The 17,453-nt window shown below is 57.7% G+C and overlaps 1 protein-coding gene and 1 gene segment (V, D, J or C); both read right to left on the minus strand.

Annotated features, from left to right (window-relative positions):
* Positions 1–4,893: 4,893 nt before the first annotated feature.
* Positions 4,894–5,408, minus strand: LOC138119451 (Ig lambda chain V-1 region-like). The segment is given in 2 exon segments: positions 4,894–5,198; positions 5,333–5,408. Coding segments are annotated over 2 exon segments (351 nt in total).
* A 2,261-nt stretch (positions 5,409–7,669) lies between these two features.
* On the minus strand, positions 7,670–9,427 carry LOC138119452 (immunoglobulin lambda-1 light chain-like). The gene is made up of 4 exons (XM_069031342.1): positions 9,353–9,427; positions 8,917–9,218; positions 8,426–8,716; positions 7,670–7,780 (listed from the first exon to the last, which is right to left on the minus strand). Exons 1-4 carry the CDS (start codon positions 9,396–9,398, stop codon positions 7,670–7,672), a joined length of 750 nt encoding a protein of 249 aa, XP_068887443.1. The 5' UTR covers positions 9,399–9,427.
* Between the last annotated feature and the right edge of the window lie 8,026 nt (positions 9,428–17,453).

Here is a 17,453-nt window from a genome sequence, read left to right on the forward strand (position 1 = left end):
AGGCTGAGCCCCCTGGGGTGATGTCCAGGGGCTTGTGGCAAAGCAGGGCTGGCAGCTGTGCTGGGAGGCAGCTGGCCCGGCCCCGGGCACCAGCTGAGGAGCACAGAGGGACCTTGGCCCTGGAGCAGTGTGCAGGGACAGGGCTGCTGGGAGGTCATCCCTTCCCCAAATGACAGGGGATGGGCATGCTCCTGGGACTCTAAGAGACAGCTGAGCTGGGAGGCTTTTGTATCACTTCCCCATTGCTCTGTGGCACCGTGCAGCATCACTGCTGCTCTCATAGCCACCACAGAAATAGTCAGCCTCGTCCTCGGCCTGGACCCCAGTGATGGTTAACGTGGCCGTGGAGCCGGACAAGGATCCGGAGAATCGCGAAGGGATGCCCTCGGGTCTCTTGTTGCTATCGTAGATCAGAGCGACAGGAGCACTGCCAGGGACCTTCTGCTGATGCCAGCCATAGCTGCCACTGCTACCAGAGCAGGTGACCCTGAACAGGTCTCCCACATTGGCTGACACCGAGGATGGCTGATTCAGTGATGCTGCCTGGACCAGGGAACCTGGAGAGGGAGAGGAGAGAGGGAAAAAAATGGGGCTCAGTCAGTGTCCCAGGTACACAGACCTGCCGGGGCAGGAGGAGAAGGCTCCTGTTCCCAAGGTCCCCAAGATGCAATGAAGGGGCCCAGAGCAACAGACAGAACCTAAATCATGAGGGTCCTGCAGGGAGAAACAGCAGCAGCAAGAGGAGGCAGAATGCTGGAGTCAGTGCCTCCACCGTGTTGACCAGCACTGCCGTCATTGCTACCACAGAAATAGACAGCCTTGTCCTCGGCCAGGACCCCAGTGATGGTTAACGTGCCCCCGGAGCCAGACTGGGATCCGGAGAATCGCGAGGGGATGCCTGAGGGTCTCCTGTCATTCCAGTAGATCACAGTGACAGGGGCAATGCCTGGGATCTTCTGCTGATGCCAGGCATAGTTGCTGTAGCTACTCCCAGAGCAGGTGAACCTGACAATCTCTCAGGAGCACAGGTCTCCCTGGGCAAGGCTACAGGGAATGCAACGGTCATGGCCAGAACAGACAGGGACATGGTCACAGGCCCATTTCAGGAGCAGAGCCCAGCCCATTGCAGAATGGCTGCACACAGGCAGCTCTGGCAGCACGTGGGGACATGATCATCAGTAGCAAGAGGCTGTGAGGAACACAGCTGCACCAAGAGCTTTGTCGGGACCAGGCCAATGGGCCCCAGCTGCAAAGTCACCTCCTGATCTGTGCGACACCAAAGAGAGGACATTCCCTTCTGTGGCCATGCAGAAGGGACAGGATTCTGCCTCAGCTGCACATCCAGCCAGGAGGGAGAAGGGCCAAAATCTTTCCTCTGGTTTTGGAGTCTGACTCACTTACAGGTACTCATTGTCACCACACACCATAGCTGCCACTGCTGCTGTCAGCACCACCACAGAAACAGACAGCCTTGTCCTCAGCTTGGACCCCAGTGATGGTTAACGTGCCCACATTGCTGGATGTGGATCCAGAGAATCGCAAAGGGATGCCTGAGGGTCTCTTGTCATTGCTGTAGATCACAGTGACAGGGCCACTGCCAGGGACCTTCTGCTGGAACCAGCCATAGCCAAAGCTGCTGCTACTCCTGGAGCAGGTGATCCTGAACATGTCAGCCACATTTGCTGACAGCGAGGATGGCTGACTCACTGCTGCTGCCTGGACCAGGGAACCTGGAGAGGGAGACGGAGAGAGGGGAGGAGATGGGAGTCAGTCAGTGTCCCAGGGGCACAGACCTCCCCAAGGAAGAGGATGAGGCCCCTGTGCCCAAAGGCCCTGTCCAGGCCCAGCAAGTCTGGCCATGGCACCTGAGCTGTGGGCAAGCACTGTGAGGAGGAGAAGGGCCCACGCCATGGTGCAGTCCCACCAGCTGCATGTCCTCAGCCTAATGGGGCTGTGCCTTGAACCCTGGCTGGACTTTGAGCTCCCCACCTGCCCAGGCACAGGCCCTCCATGGATCCGTGGCTCCCAATGTTCCCTGGAGCTCCTGTCCCACTGCTACCCCCACATACTGCAGGCACCTCTGGCCCACCAAAGATCGCTCTGGGCTGCCTGCTCCTTCCCCAGCATGGCTGATGAGCTCTCAGCTGAGCCAGGGACCACCTCGAGCCTGTTCCTGCCCAGTAGGAAAATGGCCTCGCTGCACCAGGAGCTCCTGTGCACAGAGCAGGGGACAGCCCTGCCTGGCCATGGGGACACATCCAGCTGCCCTCGAGCACCCAAGGCTGGTTGGAGATCCTGGTCCCAGGGCACTGTGCTCCCTGGGTGCTGATCAGCAGCAGGGACAGAGCAGCTGGGAAAACCACATCCTGCTTCAGTCGAGGCTGCCACCCTGGGCCTCTCTGAAATGCCACAAGAGAACTGTGGAGCAGAGAAATGGGGCTTTGAAAGGGAATGGGAACCACACCAAGACCAGGAGCTTCAAGGCTCCACAACACTAAGGAAAATCAAGCCCCCGGTTCCTCCAAATTCAAGGTGAGCTGAGGGTCTCCAGCAGCTTTGCAGCAGCCGTGGGTGGAGCTGGGCCGGGGTTTGTAGCAGTCACGAGCACGTAGCACGTCCACTCTTGTCCGGCCAGGGGCAGCCCCTCTGCCTCCTGCCCACAGCACGGCCCACGGCAGCCGCCAAGGAGCCTGCGGGGCTGCTCTGCAGCTCGCTGGCACCCGCTGGCACCCGGCTGGCCACAGCCCCTTTGCCTCCTGCCTGCCCCGTGAGCCTCAGCACTGTGCAGTGGGGCCACACTGACACCGTGTGGGGACCAGAAGGGCCTCAGGGACAGCACTGCAGGAAGCGAGAGCCCAGCCCGGCACAGGACTCTGCCCTCGCTGCCTCTCACCCCTGCCACGCCTTCCACCAGGTCCAGACATTCCTCCAGCCCTGGCCACAACCTTCAGGGTTTCCGTGAGGCACCCTGCCCACGGCAGCCCGTGCTCACAGGGGAGAGCCTCTCACACAGACACCGGGTCCTTTGGCACAGTTGCTGTCACCAGAGATGAGTTGGCATCAGCCCTGAACTGGCAGGGACTGGCAGGGACCAGAATGTCCAGACATCATGACAGGGATTGTCCCAGCTCCTCTGAGCAACCACAGAACAAGACATTTTCAGGGCAAGAACAAGTAGCCACACCACAGCTCTTCACTTCCAGGAGCCATGTCACTTCAGTGTCCTCCAGCAGCGCTGAGGGCCCCTTGGTGCTATCATAGATCACAGTGACAGCAGCACTGCCAGGGACCAGGCATAGCCGATGATACCCTCGGAGCAGGAGATTCTGATGGTTTCTCCAGCATTGGCTGACACTGAGGACGGCTGACTCAGAGATGCTTCCTGGACCAGGGAATGTGGAGAGGGAGAGGGGAAAAAAGAGAGTCAGTCAGTGTCCCAGGACAACCCTCTCTGCACTGCAGGACAGGGCTCCTGTGCCAGAAGGTCCTGATGGAACAGAGGGATCACTGCCCCAGACTGAGCCCAAGGCCTGAGCCCAAGGCCAGGACCCCATGAGGAGACCTGGCTGAGCAAGAGGCTGTGGCTGGCAGGAGCATGAGGTGATGGGGCTGATGACAAAGCAATGCCAGGCACTGCACAGCAGCAGGGTCACCTCCTGCACAGCATGGGGCAAGCAGGAGGCCATTCACAGCCAATGGCCATGGAGTGGGGACACAAAGCTGCCTCAAGCCCACAGCTCTGCTCAGCCCTGAGAGAGAGGGCACAGAGGGTCCATCTTTAACTCCTCTGTTTCCAGAGAGCTGAGCCCCCTGCAGTGATGGTCCCGGAGCTCCTGGCACAGCTGGGCTGGGAGCTGGGCAGGCAGGCAGCTGGCAGGGCCCTGGGCACCAGCCAGGGAGATCAGGAGTAGCTCTGGAGCACAGGGCAGGGACAGGGCTGCTGGGAGGTCATCCCGGCACTTCTTTATTGAGGGTGTGGGCAAACACTGGACAGGCTTCCTAGAGAGCTAGATGATATCCCAGGCCTGCAAGTGTTACACAGGCACTTGGACAATGCCCTACATTTTGGTCATCCCTGAAGTGGCCACGCAGTTAGACTATGTGATCATTGAAGGCCTCTTCCATCTGAAATATTCTACTGAGTTCTATCCTATCTGCTCTCATCCACAAATGACAAGGAAAGGGCTGTAACGATGGAGCTGTGTCACTGGGAACAGCCACATTCACCACAGGGCAGAAAAGGGCAGGGTCGTGCCAGGGACCTGCCCCACCATCAAACAGGGACAGCAGAGACTCCTAATTGGCCCCTGCCATGGCACGAGAACGTCATACCCCTTCTCCATTGCTCCATTTCACCGTGGTAACATTATCACTGCCACTCTTGTAGTTACCACATTAACAGACAGCCTTGTCCTGGGCTTGGAGCCCAGAGATGGGTACTGTACTCATGGAGCTGGACTGGGATCTGGAGAATCGTGAAGGGATGTCCAGTAGTCCCAAGTCATTGTAGTAGATCAAAGTGACAGGGGCACAGCCAGAAAACTTAGGCTGGTACCAGTCACAGCTGCTGCCATCCCTGGAGCAGATGACTTTGATGGCTTGTCCCATCACCAAGTAGAGCTGACAGAGCACTGCCTGGACCAGGGAACCTGGAGAGGGAGAGGATGGAGAAAAGAAGATGGGAGGCAGCCAGTGACCTGGAGCATGGCCCTCTGTGGTCAAGGGAACAGTGAAAGGACAAATCTGCCTGCAGGCAGATGAGACATACATGGGACATGACAGCGCTGCTGTGAGGTCATAACTTCCTCAAATGACAGGGGATGGGCACAGTCCTGGGGCTCCCAGGGATGGCTGAGGCAGGAGGTTTTTGTACCACTTCCCCATTGCTCTGTGTCACTGTGCAGCAGTACTGCTGCTGTCATAGCTACCACAGTAATAGTCACCCTCGTCCTCGGCCTGGACCCCAGTGATGGTTAAAGTGCCCGTGGAGCCGGACTTGGATCCGGAGAATCGCGAAGGGATGCCCTCGGGTCTCTTGTCATTGTAGTAGATCACAGCGACAGGGGCACTGCCAGGGACCTTCTGCTGATGCCAGCTATAGCTGTAGCTGCTACCAGAGCAGGTGATCTTGACCGTCTCTCCCACGTTGGCTGACAGCTCGGACGGCTGCTGAGTAACCGCTGCCTGGACCAGGGAACCTGGAGAGGGAGAGGAGAGAGGGGAGAAGACGGGGATCAGTCAGTGTCCCAGGGGCACAGACCTGCCTGGGCAGCAGGATGGGGCCTCTGTGCCCAAAGGCCCCATCCAGGCACAGTGAGTCTGGCCATGGCACCTGAGCTGTGGGCGAGCACCACGAGGAGAAGAGGGACCCAGGCCATGGTTCAATCCCACCAGCTCAGTGTCCCCGGAATGATGGGGCTGTGCCGTGGACCCTGACTCCCTTTTAAGCCCCTGCCCGCCCAGGACACGTCCCCTGCATGCAAATCCGACCCTGCGGTCACGGCTGGATCCTGCCTGCGCCTCTCTCCGCACATCCCTCCCCGCTCCACACCCAGCCCCTCCACCCCAGATGCAGCAGGGCTTGTCCCCAGGCACAAAGCGGGGACACCTCCCAGCTCTGAGCCTGAAACCCAACAGCACAGACGCCCCTGTCCCCAGACCAGGCTGAGTGGCTGCAGTGCCTAAGGAGAAGGGAGAGCTGGGCACTGGGGCAAGGGCATTCAGGATCACCTGCAGCTCCCAGTGATGGGGCTGGAATAATGCCAAGCTCCACAATTGCCCAACTTATTTTTGGCATTTTTTCCTCCCATGACTGTTCCAGGCCCCTAAAATACCCCCTTGCTCTCCTGCTTTTGTGCCCTGACTCTTCTTCTGACAGCTGAGATCCACCACTCAAGACCAAGATTTTTGCTCTTCCCAGACATCCATACCACAGAACAATGGGAGCAGGCCAGCACCGAGCCCCAGGGTCCAGCAATGCCTCCCCATGAGCTGGTCATGAGCCCAGGGTGCTGGTGCTCAGCAGAGGCAGCCAGAGCTGGGGCAGCCCCTGGTCAGCCCTGCTCTGACTCGGGGCACAGGGATTGTGGCTACCTCTGGCAGTCCCAACCCAGACAAAGAGCGGCTGCACCACAGGAAATTCCCTCTCCCCCAGGACCCTCCCTGTCCCTGACTATGCTGTCCCCAGGGTACTCAGGGCACCAGGAGCCCATCTGGCATGGGGAGGGCAGGGCTGCAGGGTTGTCTCCCTGCGAGCAGCACAGAGGGGACCTGCTGGAGCAGAGCACATGTCCCATGGCAGGAACTGCTACAAAGGCACAGATGCTGCTCCACATTGTGTCTGGGCAGCAGCAAGCAGCACCTGAGAGTGCCCCACTGGAGCAACAGTGGGCTTGTGTCTTTCTTTTCCCATGCTGGGAGTTACCATGGCCCTGAGCACCACTGGTGTTCCAGCCAGAAGAGTGAGAGCCTCCTCCTGCTTCTCCTCCTCCTCTGCCAGCCATGGGTAATGTGGCCATGGAGATGAGTGTGTTCCCAAGTGCTATATATCCCCTCCCAAAATGCCAGGGAACAGGCACAGACCTGGGGCTCTAAGGGGACGCCAGGCTGGGACACCAGGCACAGCCACATTCAGGGCAGGGCAGCAAGGGCAGGCCCATGGTGGGGACCTAATTCCCCATCAAGCAGGCACAGCCGAGACTCCTGCCTGATGTCTGCAATAGCAGGAGGTTTTTGCATCACTTCCCCATTGCTGCATGTCACCGTGGCAGCATCACTGCTGCTGTCCTCACCACCACAGTGATAGACAGCCTCGTCCTCGGCCTGGACCCCAGTGATGGTTAACGTGTTCGAGGAGCCGGATGTGGATCCGGAGAATCGCGAAGGGATGCCCGAGGGTCTGTTGGTGCTGCTGTAGATCACAGTGACAGGGCCACTGCCAGGGACCTTCTGCTGGAACCAGCCATAAGCATTGTTGCTACTCCCGGAGCAGGACAAGGTGTTTTGCTGCAGAGACATGGACACTGGGGACAGCTAAGCCAGAGCCATATGAGAGCCATGGGCTGCAGCAGAAGCTCTCCATGCCCAGCCAGAGTACCCCAGACTCCCATGTTCTGGCAAATGCCCACACGCTGGCTGAGCTGCCAGGGTGGCTGCAATGCTGCTGGGCCCTGGGCAGGACTCAGGCTGTGGAGCAGATATGTGGCAAAGGTGTTCTTGGGCAGCTCCACGGGCTGCAGCTCCTAACACTGTCCCAGGCTCCTCTGCCCCTCACATGGATATTGGGCAGTGGGGATGAGCGCAGGCAAGGGCTTCTGCAGCACCAGGGCCCAATCACTGGGGACACAGTCATAGAATCATAGAATGGTGTGAGCTGGAAGGGACATTAAAGACCATCTGGTTCAACACCCCTGCAATGGGCAGGGACACCTTTCACTAGACCAGGTTGCTCAAAGCCTCATTCAACTTTGCCTTGAATACTTCCAGGCATGGGCCATCCACAAGTTCTCTGGAAAACCTGCTCCAGTGCCACATCATGCTCAGAGTCACAGCCCTGAGACATGGAACACAAAGGGAAGACATCCAGGAAAGGAAAGGAAAAGTCCCAAGCTGGAGAGGTGGTCATGCCCGGCGGAGTGGAATGAGGCACCAAAACCAGCCTTTTTGACACTCAAAATCTCGCTTGCCTCTGGCTCGGTGTCACCATGAGATCAGCACTGCTGCTGTCAAAGCTACCACAGTAATAGACAACCTCTTCCTCAGCTTGAACACCAGTGATCCTCTGGAGGCAGACACAAAACCCGAGAATTGCGAAGGGATGTCCGAGGGACTCCTGTCATTCCAGTAGATCACAGTGACAGGGGCACTGCCAGGGACCTTCTGCTGGAACCAGCCATACTCATTGCTGCTCCCAGAGCACATAACCCAGACAGTTTGTCCCAGGTTGGCTGGCACCGAGGACGACTGACTGGACCAGGGAGCCTGGAGAGGGAAAGGCAATAAGATGGGGGTGAGCCATTGCCCCAGGAGCACATCCCTGCCCAGGCAGTGCCACAGGGCTCCTGTGCCCAATGGTCCAATGAGGGAGAGGGACCCGGTCATGGCTACAGAAACTTGGGGGAATCAGAGCCCAGGCTGGCCCAGAGCAATGCAGCAGCGGCAGCTTAAGCAGCAGAGCAGCAAGAGGGGTAGTGAAGCAAAAGGTAACAGGGCTGGGGATGAGGCAGTGCCATTCCTATTATAGGGACAGGGGAAAGAGGGGAGAGAGGCACCTCCTGTGTCTTGTCGTGCACGGTCATGTCCTCGGGCAGGGGACAGGGACCTGCCTCAAATCCACTGTCACAGCTTTGTTTAGCCATGAGGAAAAATGGCTCAAAACCTTCCTCTGTTGACACTGGGTTCTGTGCCTCACTTCCCCATTACTCACTGGCTTCTCACCCCCATCAGCACTGCTGCTGTCCCAGTTGCCACAGAAATAGACAGCCTCGTCCTCGGCCTGGACCCCAGTGATGGTTAACGTGGCCGAGGAGCCGGATATGGATCCAGAGAACTGTGAAGGGATGCCTGAGGGTCTGTTGCTGCTGCCATAGATCACAGTGACACAGCCCAAGGCATCCCAGCACAGAGGCAGCAGGAGGAGGACATGGTCATCAGTAGCAAGAAGTGATGAGTTTGGGAATGAAGCCACACTGATCTTTGTAGGGATAAGGACAATGACCTTCAGACATGGGGGAGAGCAAGTCAATCTCCAGTTCTGTGGGATAATGAAAGAAGGACATTTGCAGCCATTTCTGTACAGAGGAGACAGGGACCTGCCCCATAGCCAGCCAGGAGGGAGGAGGGCTGAACTCTTTTCTTTAGTTTTGGAGTCTGGAAATCTTTGGAATCCTCACTTCCTACTTCTTGTTGTCTCTATACAACATAGCCACCACTGCTGCTGTCAGCGCTACCACAGAAATAGACAGCCTCGTCCTCGGCCAGGACCCCAGTGATGGTTAATGTGGCCGTGGAGCCGGATCTGGACCCGGAGAATCGCGAAGGGATGCCCTCGGGTCTCTTGGTGTTTTCATAGATCACAGTGACAGGGCCACTGCCAGGGACCTTCTGCTGATACCAGCCATAGTAGCTGCCGCTTTCCCCAGAGCAGGTGATCTTGACCGTCTCTCCCACGTTGGCTGACACCGAGGATGGCTGAGTCATCGCTGCCTGGACCAGGGAACCTGGAGAGGGAGAGGAGAGAGGGGAGAAGATGGGGGTCAGTCAGTGTCCCAGGGGCACAGACCTGCCTGGGCAGCAGGACAGGGCCCCTGTGCCCAAAGGCCCCATCCAGGCACAGTGAGTCTGGCCATGGCACCTGAGCTGTGGGCGAGCACCACGAGGAGAAGAGGGACCCAGGCCATGGTTCAATCCCACCAGCTCAGTGTCCCCGGAATGATGGGGCTGTGCCGTGGACCCTGACTCCCTTTTAAGCCCCTGCCCGCCCAGGACACGTCCCCTGCATGCAAATCCGACCCTGCGGTCACGGCTGGATCCTGCCTGCGCCTCTCTCCGCACATCCCTCCCCGCTCCACACCCAGCCCCTCCACCCCAGATGCAGCAGGGCTTGTCCCCAGGCACAAAGCGGGGACACCTCCCAGCTCTGAGCCTGAAACCCAACAGCACAGACGCCCCTGTCCCCAGACCAGGCTGAGTGGCTGCAGTGCCTAAGGAGAAGGGAGAGCTGGGCACTGGGGCAAGGGCATTCAGGATCACCTGCAGCTCCCAGTGATGGGGCTGGAATAATGCCAAGCTCCACAATTGCCCAACTTATTTTTGGCATTTTTTCTTCCCGTAAGTGTTCCAGGCCCCTAAAATACCCCCTTGCTCTCCTGCTTTTGTGCCCTGACTCTTCTTCTGACAGCTGAGATCCACCACTCAAGACCAAGATTTTTGCTCTTCCCAGACATCCATACCACAGAACAATGGGAGCAGGCCAGCACCGAGCCCCAGGGTCCAGCAATGCCTCCCCATGAGCTGGTCATGAGCCCAGGGTGCTGGTGCTCAGCAGAGGCAGCCAGAGCTGGGGCAGCCCCTGGTCAGCCCTGCTCTGACTCGGGGCACAGGGATTGTGGCTACCTCTGGCAGTCCCAACCCAGACAAAGAGCGGCTGCACCACAGGAAATTCCCTCTCCCCCAGGACCCTCCCTGTCCCTGACTATGCTGTCCCCAGGGTACTCAGGGCACCAGGAGCCCATCTGGCATGGGGAGGGCAGGGCTGCAGGGTTGTCTCCCTGCGAGCAGCACAGAGGGGACCTGCTGGAGCAGAGCACATGTCCCATGGCAGGAACTGCTACAAAGGCACAGATGCTGCTCCACATTGTGTCTGGGCAGCAGCAAGCAGCACCTGAGAGTGCCCCACTGGAGCAACAGTGGGCTTGTGTCTTTCTTTTCCCATGCTGGGAGTTACCATGGCCCTGAGCACCACTGGTGTTCCAGCCAGAAGAGTGAGAGCCTCCTCCTGCTTCTCCTCCTCCTCTGCCAGCCATGGGTAATGTGGCCATGGAGATGAGTGTGTTCCCAAGTGCTATATATCCCCTCCCAAAATGCCAGGGAACAGGCACAGACCTGGGGCTCTAAGGGGACGCCAGGCTGGGACACCAGGCACAGCCACATTCAGGGCAGGGCAGCAAGGGCAGGCCCATGGTGGGGACCTAATTCCCCATCAAGCAGGCACAGCCGAGACTCCTGCCTGATGTCTGCAATAGCAGGAGGTTTTTGCATCACTTCCCCATTGCTGCATGTCACCGTGGCAGCATCACTGCTGCTGTCCTCACCACCACAGTGATAGACAGCCTCGTCCTCGGCCTGGACCCCAGTGATGGTTAACGTGTTCGAGGAGCCGGATGTGGATCCGGAGAATCGCGAAGGGATGCCCGAGGGTCTGTTGGTGCTGCTGTAGATCACAGTGACAGGGCCACTGCCAGGGACCTTCTGCTGGAACCAGCCATAAGCATTGTTGCTACTCCCGGAGCAGGACAAGGTGTTTTGCTGCAGAGACATGGACACTGGGGACAGCTAAGCCAGAGCCATATGAGAGCCATGGGCTGCAGCAGAAGCTCTCCATGCCCAGCCAGAGTACCCCAGGCTCCCATGTTCTGGCAAATGCCCACACGCTGGCTGAGCTGCCAGGGTGGCTGCAATGCTGCTGGGCCCTGGGCAGGACTCAGGCTGTGGAGCAGATATGTGGCAAAGGTGTTCTTGGGCAGCTCCACGGGCTGCAGCTCCTAACACTGTCCCAGGCTCCTCTGCCCCTCACATGGATATTGGGCAGTGGGGATGAGCGCAGGCAAGGGCTTCTGCAGCACCAGGGCCCAATCACTGGGGACACAGTCATAGAATCATAGAATGGTGTGAGCTGGAAGGGACATTAAAGACCATCTGGTTCAACACCCCTGCAATGGGCAGGGACACCTTTCACTAGACCAGGTTGCTCAAAGCCTCATTCAACTTTGCCTTGAATACTTCCAGGCATGGGCCATCCACAAGTTCTCTGGAAAACCTGCTCCAGTGCCACATCATGCTCAGAGTCACAGCCCTGAGACATGGAACACAAAGGGAAGACATCCAGGAAAGGAAAGGAAAAGTCCCAAGCTGGAGAGGTGGTCATGCCCGGCGGAGTGGAATGAGGCACCAAAACCAGCCTTTTTGACACTCAAAATCTCGCTTGCCTCTGGCTCGGTGTCACCATGAGATCAGCACTGCTGCTGTCAAAGCTACCACAGTAATAGACAACCTCTTCCTCAGCTTGAACACCAGTGATCCTCTGGAGGCAGACACAAAACCCGAGAATCGCAAAGGGATGTCCGAGGGACTCCTGTCATTCCAGTAGATCACAGTGACAGGGGCACTGCCAGGGACCTTCTGCTGGAACCAGCCATACTCATTGCTGCTCCCAGAGCACATAACCCAGACAGTTTGTCCCAGGTAGGCTGGCACCGAGGACGACTGACTGGACCAGGGAGCCTGGAGAGGGAAAGGCAATAAGATGGGGGTGAGCCATTGCCCCAGGAGCACATCCCTGCCCAGGCAGTGCCACAGGGCTCCTGTGCCCAATGGTCCAATGAGGGAGAGGGACCCGGTCATGGCTACAGAAACTTGGGGGAATCAGAGCCCAGGCTGGCCCAGAGCAATGCAGCAGCGGCAGCTTCAGCAGCAGAGCAGCAAGAGGGGTAGTGAAGCAAAAGGTAACAGGGCTGGGGATGAGGCAGTGCCATTCCTATTATAGGGACAGGGGAAAGAGTCACCTCCTGTGTCTTGTCGTGCATGGCCATGTCCTTGGGCAGGGGACAGGGACCTGCCTCAAATCCACTGTCACAGCTTTGTTTGGCCATGAGGAAAAATGGCTCAAAACCTTCCTCTGTTGACACTGGGTTCTGTGCCTCACTTCCCCATTACTCACTGGCTTCTCACCCCCATCAGCACTGCTGCTGTCCCAGTTGCCACAGAAATAGACAGCCTCGTCCTCGACCTGGACCCCAGTGATGGTTAACGTGGCTGAGGAGCCGGATATGGATCCAGAGAACTGTGAAGGGATGCCTGAGGGTCTGTTGCTGCTGCCATAGATCACAGTGACACAGCCCAAGGCATCCCAGCACAGAGGCAGCAGGAGGAGGACATGGTCATCAGTAGCAAGAAGTGATGAGTTTGGGAATGAAGCCACACTGATCTTTGTAGGGATAAGGACAATGACCTTCAGACATGGGGGAGAGCAAGTCAATCTCCAGTTCTGTGGGATAATGAAAGAAGGACATTTGCAGCCATTTCTGTACAGAGGGGACAGGGACCTGCCCCATAGCCAGCCAGGAGGGAGGAGGGCTCTTTTCTTTAGTTTTGGAGTCTGGAAATCTTTGGAATCCTCACTTCCTACTTCTTGTTGTCTCTATACAACATAGCCACCACTGCTGCTGTCAGCACTAACACAGAAATAGACAGCCTCGTCCTCGGCCTGGACCCCAGTGATGGTTAACGTGGCCGTGGAGCCGGACAAGGATCCGGAGAATCGCGAAGGGATGCCCTCGGGTCTCTTGTCATCGCTGTAGATCACAGTGACAGGGCCACTGCCAGAGACCTTCTGCTGATACCAGCCATAGTAGCTGCTGCTACCCCCAGAGCAGGTGATCTTGACAGTCTCTCCCACATTGGCTGACAGCGAGGACGGCTGACTCACTGCTGCTGCCTGGACCAGGGAACCTGGAGAGGGAGAGGACGGAGGGGAAAAGATGGGGCTCAGTCAGTGTCCCAGGAGCACAGACCTGCCTGGGGAGCAAGGTTACACGGAAGGCCACAGTCAGAAGAGAATGGATCCAGATACGGTCACCAGCATATTTGAGGAGTAGAGCCCCGGCCAAGGCATCTCAGCAGAGAAGCAGCCCTGGCAGATGCTGGAGGACCTGGTTAACAGTGGTAGGAGGCAGTGAGGTTGGGAACACAGCTATACCATGAGTTTTGTAGGGACAAGGACAATGGTCCTCAGCCACAAAGTCACCTCCTGTTCTCTAGGCCAAAAAATGGAATTCATAGCCATGGTCATGCAGAGGAGACAAAAACCTGCCCCAGCCCCACATCCACAACTCTACTTGGTCATGAGAAGGACTGAAAATCTCCATTTTTAATTCCTCTGCACCTCATTTGAAAATCTGTCACTTCACCAGCATAGCTGCTGCTGTCCCTGCTACCACAGAAATAGACAGCCTCGTCCTGGGCTTGGACCCCAGTGATGGTTAACGTGCCCGTGGTGCCGGATGTGGATCCAGAGAACCGTGAAGGGATGCCTGAGGGTCTCCTGTCATTAAGATAGATCACAGTGACAGGGGCACTGCCAGGGACCTTCTGCTGGAACCAGCCATAGTTGTTGCTGCTCCCAGAGCAGGTGATCCTGACGGTTTGGCTGACTTGAGGATGGCTGACTCAGTGATCCTGCCTAGGCCAGGGAGCCTGGAGAGGGAGAGGGGGAACACCAGAAGGGTCAGTCATTTCCCCAGGAGCACAGACCTGCCCAGGCAGTGCAACAGTGCTCCTGTGTCCAGTGGTTCTGGTGCCACAGTGGGACACAGCCTCAAGATAGAGCAGAAGATTAGAGACCCATGGCCCTGGAAGGGGAACTGGAAGCATCAGAGCAGTAGAACATCACCCTCTGAAGGAGAGGGACCTGGTCATGGCTACAGAAACTTGGGGGAATCAGAGCCCAGGCTGGCCCAGAGCAATGCAGCAGCGGCAGCTTCAGCAGCAGAGCAGCAAGAGGGGTAGTGAAGCAAAAGGTAACAGGGCTGGGGATGAGGCAGTGCCATTCCTATTATAGGGACAGGGGAAAGAGGGGAGAGAGGCACCTCCTGTGTCTTGTCGTGCACGGTCATGTCCTCGGGCAGGGGACAGGGACCTGCCTCAAATCCACTGTCACAGCTTTGTTTAGCCATGAGGAAAAATGGCTCAAAACCTTCCTCTGTTGACACTGGGTTCTGTGCCTCACTTCCCCATTACTCACTGGCTTCTCACCCCCATCAGCACTGCTGCTGTCCCAGTTGCCACAGAAATAGACAGCCTCGTCCTCGACCTGGACCCCAGTGATGGTTAACGTGGCTGAGGAGCCAGATATGGATCCAGAGAACTGTGAAGGGATGCCTGAGGGTCTGTTGGCATTTCTGTAGATCACAGTGACAAGGCCACTGCCAAGGACCTTCTGCTGATACCAGCCATAATCACTGTTGCTGCTACCAGAGCAGGTGATCCTGACGGTGTCACCCACGTTGGCTGGCACTGACGACGGCTGAGTCAGCACTGCCTGGACCAGGGAACCTGGAGATCAAGAGGAGAGAGGGGAGAAGATGGGGGTCAGTCAGTGTCCCAGGGGCACAGGCCTGGCTGGGCACCAGGACAAGTCCCCTGTGCCCAAAGGCCCCATCCAGGCACAGCGAGTCTGGCCATGGCACCTGAGCTGTGGGCGAGCACCGTGAGGAGAGGAGGGGCCCAGGCCATGGCACAATCCCACCAGCTCCATGTCCTCACACTGTGGCACCCAACACCCTCTTATGTGCCTGCTCTCCTGGCACAGATCTTTCATGGAAATGTGGCCCCTAACATTTCCTGACAGCTCCTGCCCCATTGCTCCCCTTCTCTCTAGCCCACCAATGCAGCAAGATCGCTCCAGGCCACCTGCTTCCTTGGCCACTCAGCACGTCCTGCTCCATGCTCAGGCATCAGAAGCCAGTGTCTCTCCGAAGCCACTGGACTATGCTAGGCTGCATCGAGTTTTCTGGGCAGAGGCCCCTCAACCTTAGCCAAGATCAGCTCCTCCACCCACTCCCCACACAAGGGCTTCTGCACAGGGCTCCGTGCCTGCAGCTGCCCCAGACAAGCCCATGGCCCTCCACCAGTGCTGAGCTTCCACAGCACCCCCACTGCAGGCACTGCCCCAGCACCAGTGACGCTCCCCCTTGTCAGCAGCACCACAGGGAACACAAGGGCTCTGCATCCTGCAGCCTCTGGAGCATGAGGGCCTGTGCCCAGCCTGCCCAGCCCCACACATCTGCACAGACCTCTCCACACCACCCTTCCCAGACCTGCCTCTGCCTTTCCATGCTGCTCCTTTGGCCGTAGAGGCAGACAAGGAAAATCACAAAGTGATGCTCGAGGGTATCTTGTTGCTGTAGTGACAGGGGCACTGTCAGGGACCCTCTGCTTGGACCAGCCAGCATAAGTCTAGCTACTGCTAAACCCCGAGCAGCTGATCTTTACAGTTTCTCTGAGGCTGGCTGACACCAAGGATGGCTGACTTGCAATACTGCCTGGGCCAGGGGAGCTGGAGAAGGAGGCAGGAGAAGACAGGGTTCAGTAAGGAAGGCAGCTCTACCCTGATGCATGACACTGGAATGTATGGACTCCTCACTGAACTCTGCCACAGTAGAAGCTTTTTCTATCACTTCAGCAATCCTCTGAGCCACTGTGGCAGCATCACTGCTGCCGTCATTGCTACCACAGTGATAGACAGCCTCGTCCTCGGCCTGGACCCCAGTGATGGTTAACGTGTTCGAGGAGCCGGACCCGGATCCGGAGAATCGCGAAGGGATGCCCGAGGGTCTGTTGGTGCTGCTGTAGATCACAGTGACAGGGCCACTGCCAGGGACCTTCTGCTGGAACCAGCCATACCAGCTGCTGCTACCCCCAGAGCAGGTGATCCTGACCGTGTCTCCCACATTGGCTGACACTGAGGATGGCTGATTCAGTGATGCTGCTGGACCAGGGAACCTGGAGAGGGAGAGGAGAGAGGGGAGAAGCCAGGACACTGACTGAGTCCCAGGAGCACAGACCTGCCTGGAAAAGGTTATAGGGAATGCCACAGTCAGAGGAGAACAGACATGGAAAATGGCCACAGGCACAAGTGGGGAGCAGATCCCAGCCCCAGGTATCCCAGCACAGAGGCAGCAGCAGGAAGACATGGTCATTCATAGTAGGTCAGAGGATGGTGGGAGACAAAGCCACACTATGGGTTTTGTAGCGAGCAGGACAGTGACCACCAGCCACAAAGGCACCTCCCACTCTCTAGGACACAAAATGGGCGAAATTCAGAGCCATGGTCATGTGGAGGAGACAAAGTCTTGCTCCTCTCTCACATCCACAACTCTGCTTGGCCATGAGAAGGACAGAAAGTCTCCATTTTTAATTCCTCTGTACCTCACTTGAAAATCTGTGTCACCAGTACTGCTGCTGTCCCAGCCACCACAGAAATAGACAGCCTCATCCTCGGCTTGGACCCCAGTGATGGTTAATGTGCCCGTGGAGCTGGATGTGGATCCAGAGAATCACGAAGGGATGCCCGAGGGTCTGTTGTCATTAGCATAGATCACAGTGACAGGGCCACTGCCAGGGACCTTCTGCTGGAACCAGGCATAGCCAAAGCTGCTGCTACTCCCCGAGCAGGTGATCCTGACCGTGTCTCCCACGTTGGCTGGCAGCGAGGATGGCTCACTCACTGCTGCTGCCTGGACCAGGGAATCTGGAGAGGGAGAGGACAGAGGGGAGGACAGGGGGTGAGTAAGTGACCTGGGAACACAGATCTCCCCAGGCAGTGCAACAGGGATAGCACCCCTGTGCTCAGTCCCCAGCTGGGCACAGTGAGTCTGGCCAGGACACCTGCACAAGGGATGAATAACACGGCGAGGAGGGGGCAAGGCCAGCCAGGTGCCAGCTGCTCAGGCAACACAGGATGGGGATGGGTTCAGGCTCCTTGTTGTTGTGGGGTCATAGTGGGACATTGTCCCCGGTCAGGGGCTTCCCTGAGGACCAGAGGTGCTTGGGCTCCTGAACAGGCTGAACATGAGCCCAGTGGGCTGGCACTGAGCAAACACAGCCAATGCAGCCTTAGCCCAGCAGCTCCTCTTGCAGCACAACAGAGCATTCCCTTACCAGCTCTGATCTGCCCC

Source organism: Aphelocoma coerulescens, chromosome 15 (assembly GCF_041296385.1).
Source record: "Aphelocoma coerulescens isolate FSJ_1873_10779 chromosome 15, UR_Acoe_1.0, whole genome shotgun sequence".
NCBI classification, from domain to species: domain Eukaryota; kingdom Metazoa; phylum Chordata; class Aves; order Passeriformes; family Corvidae; genus Aphelocoma; species Aphelocoma coerulescens.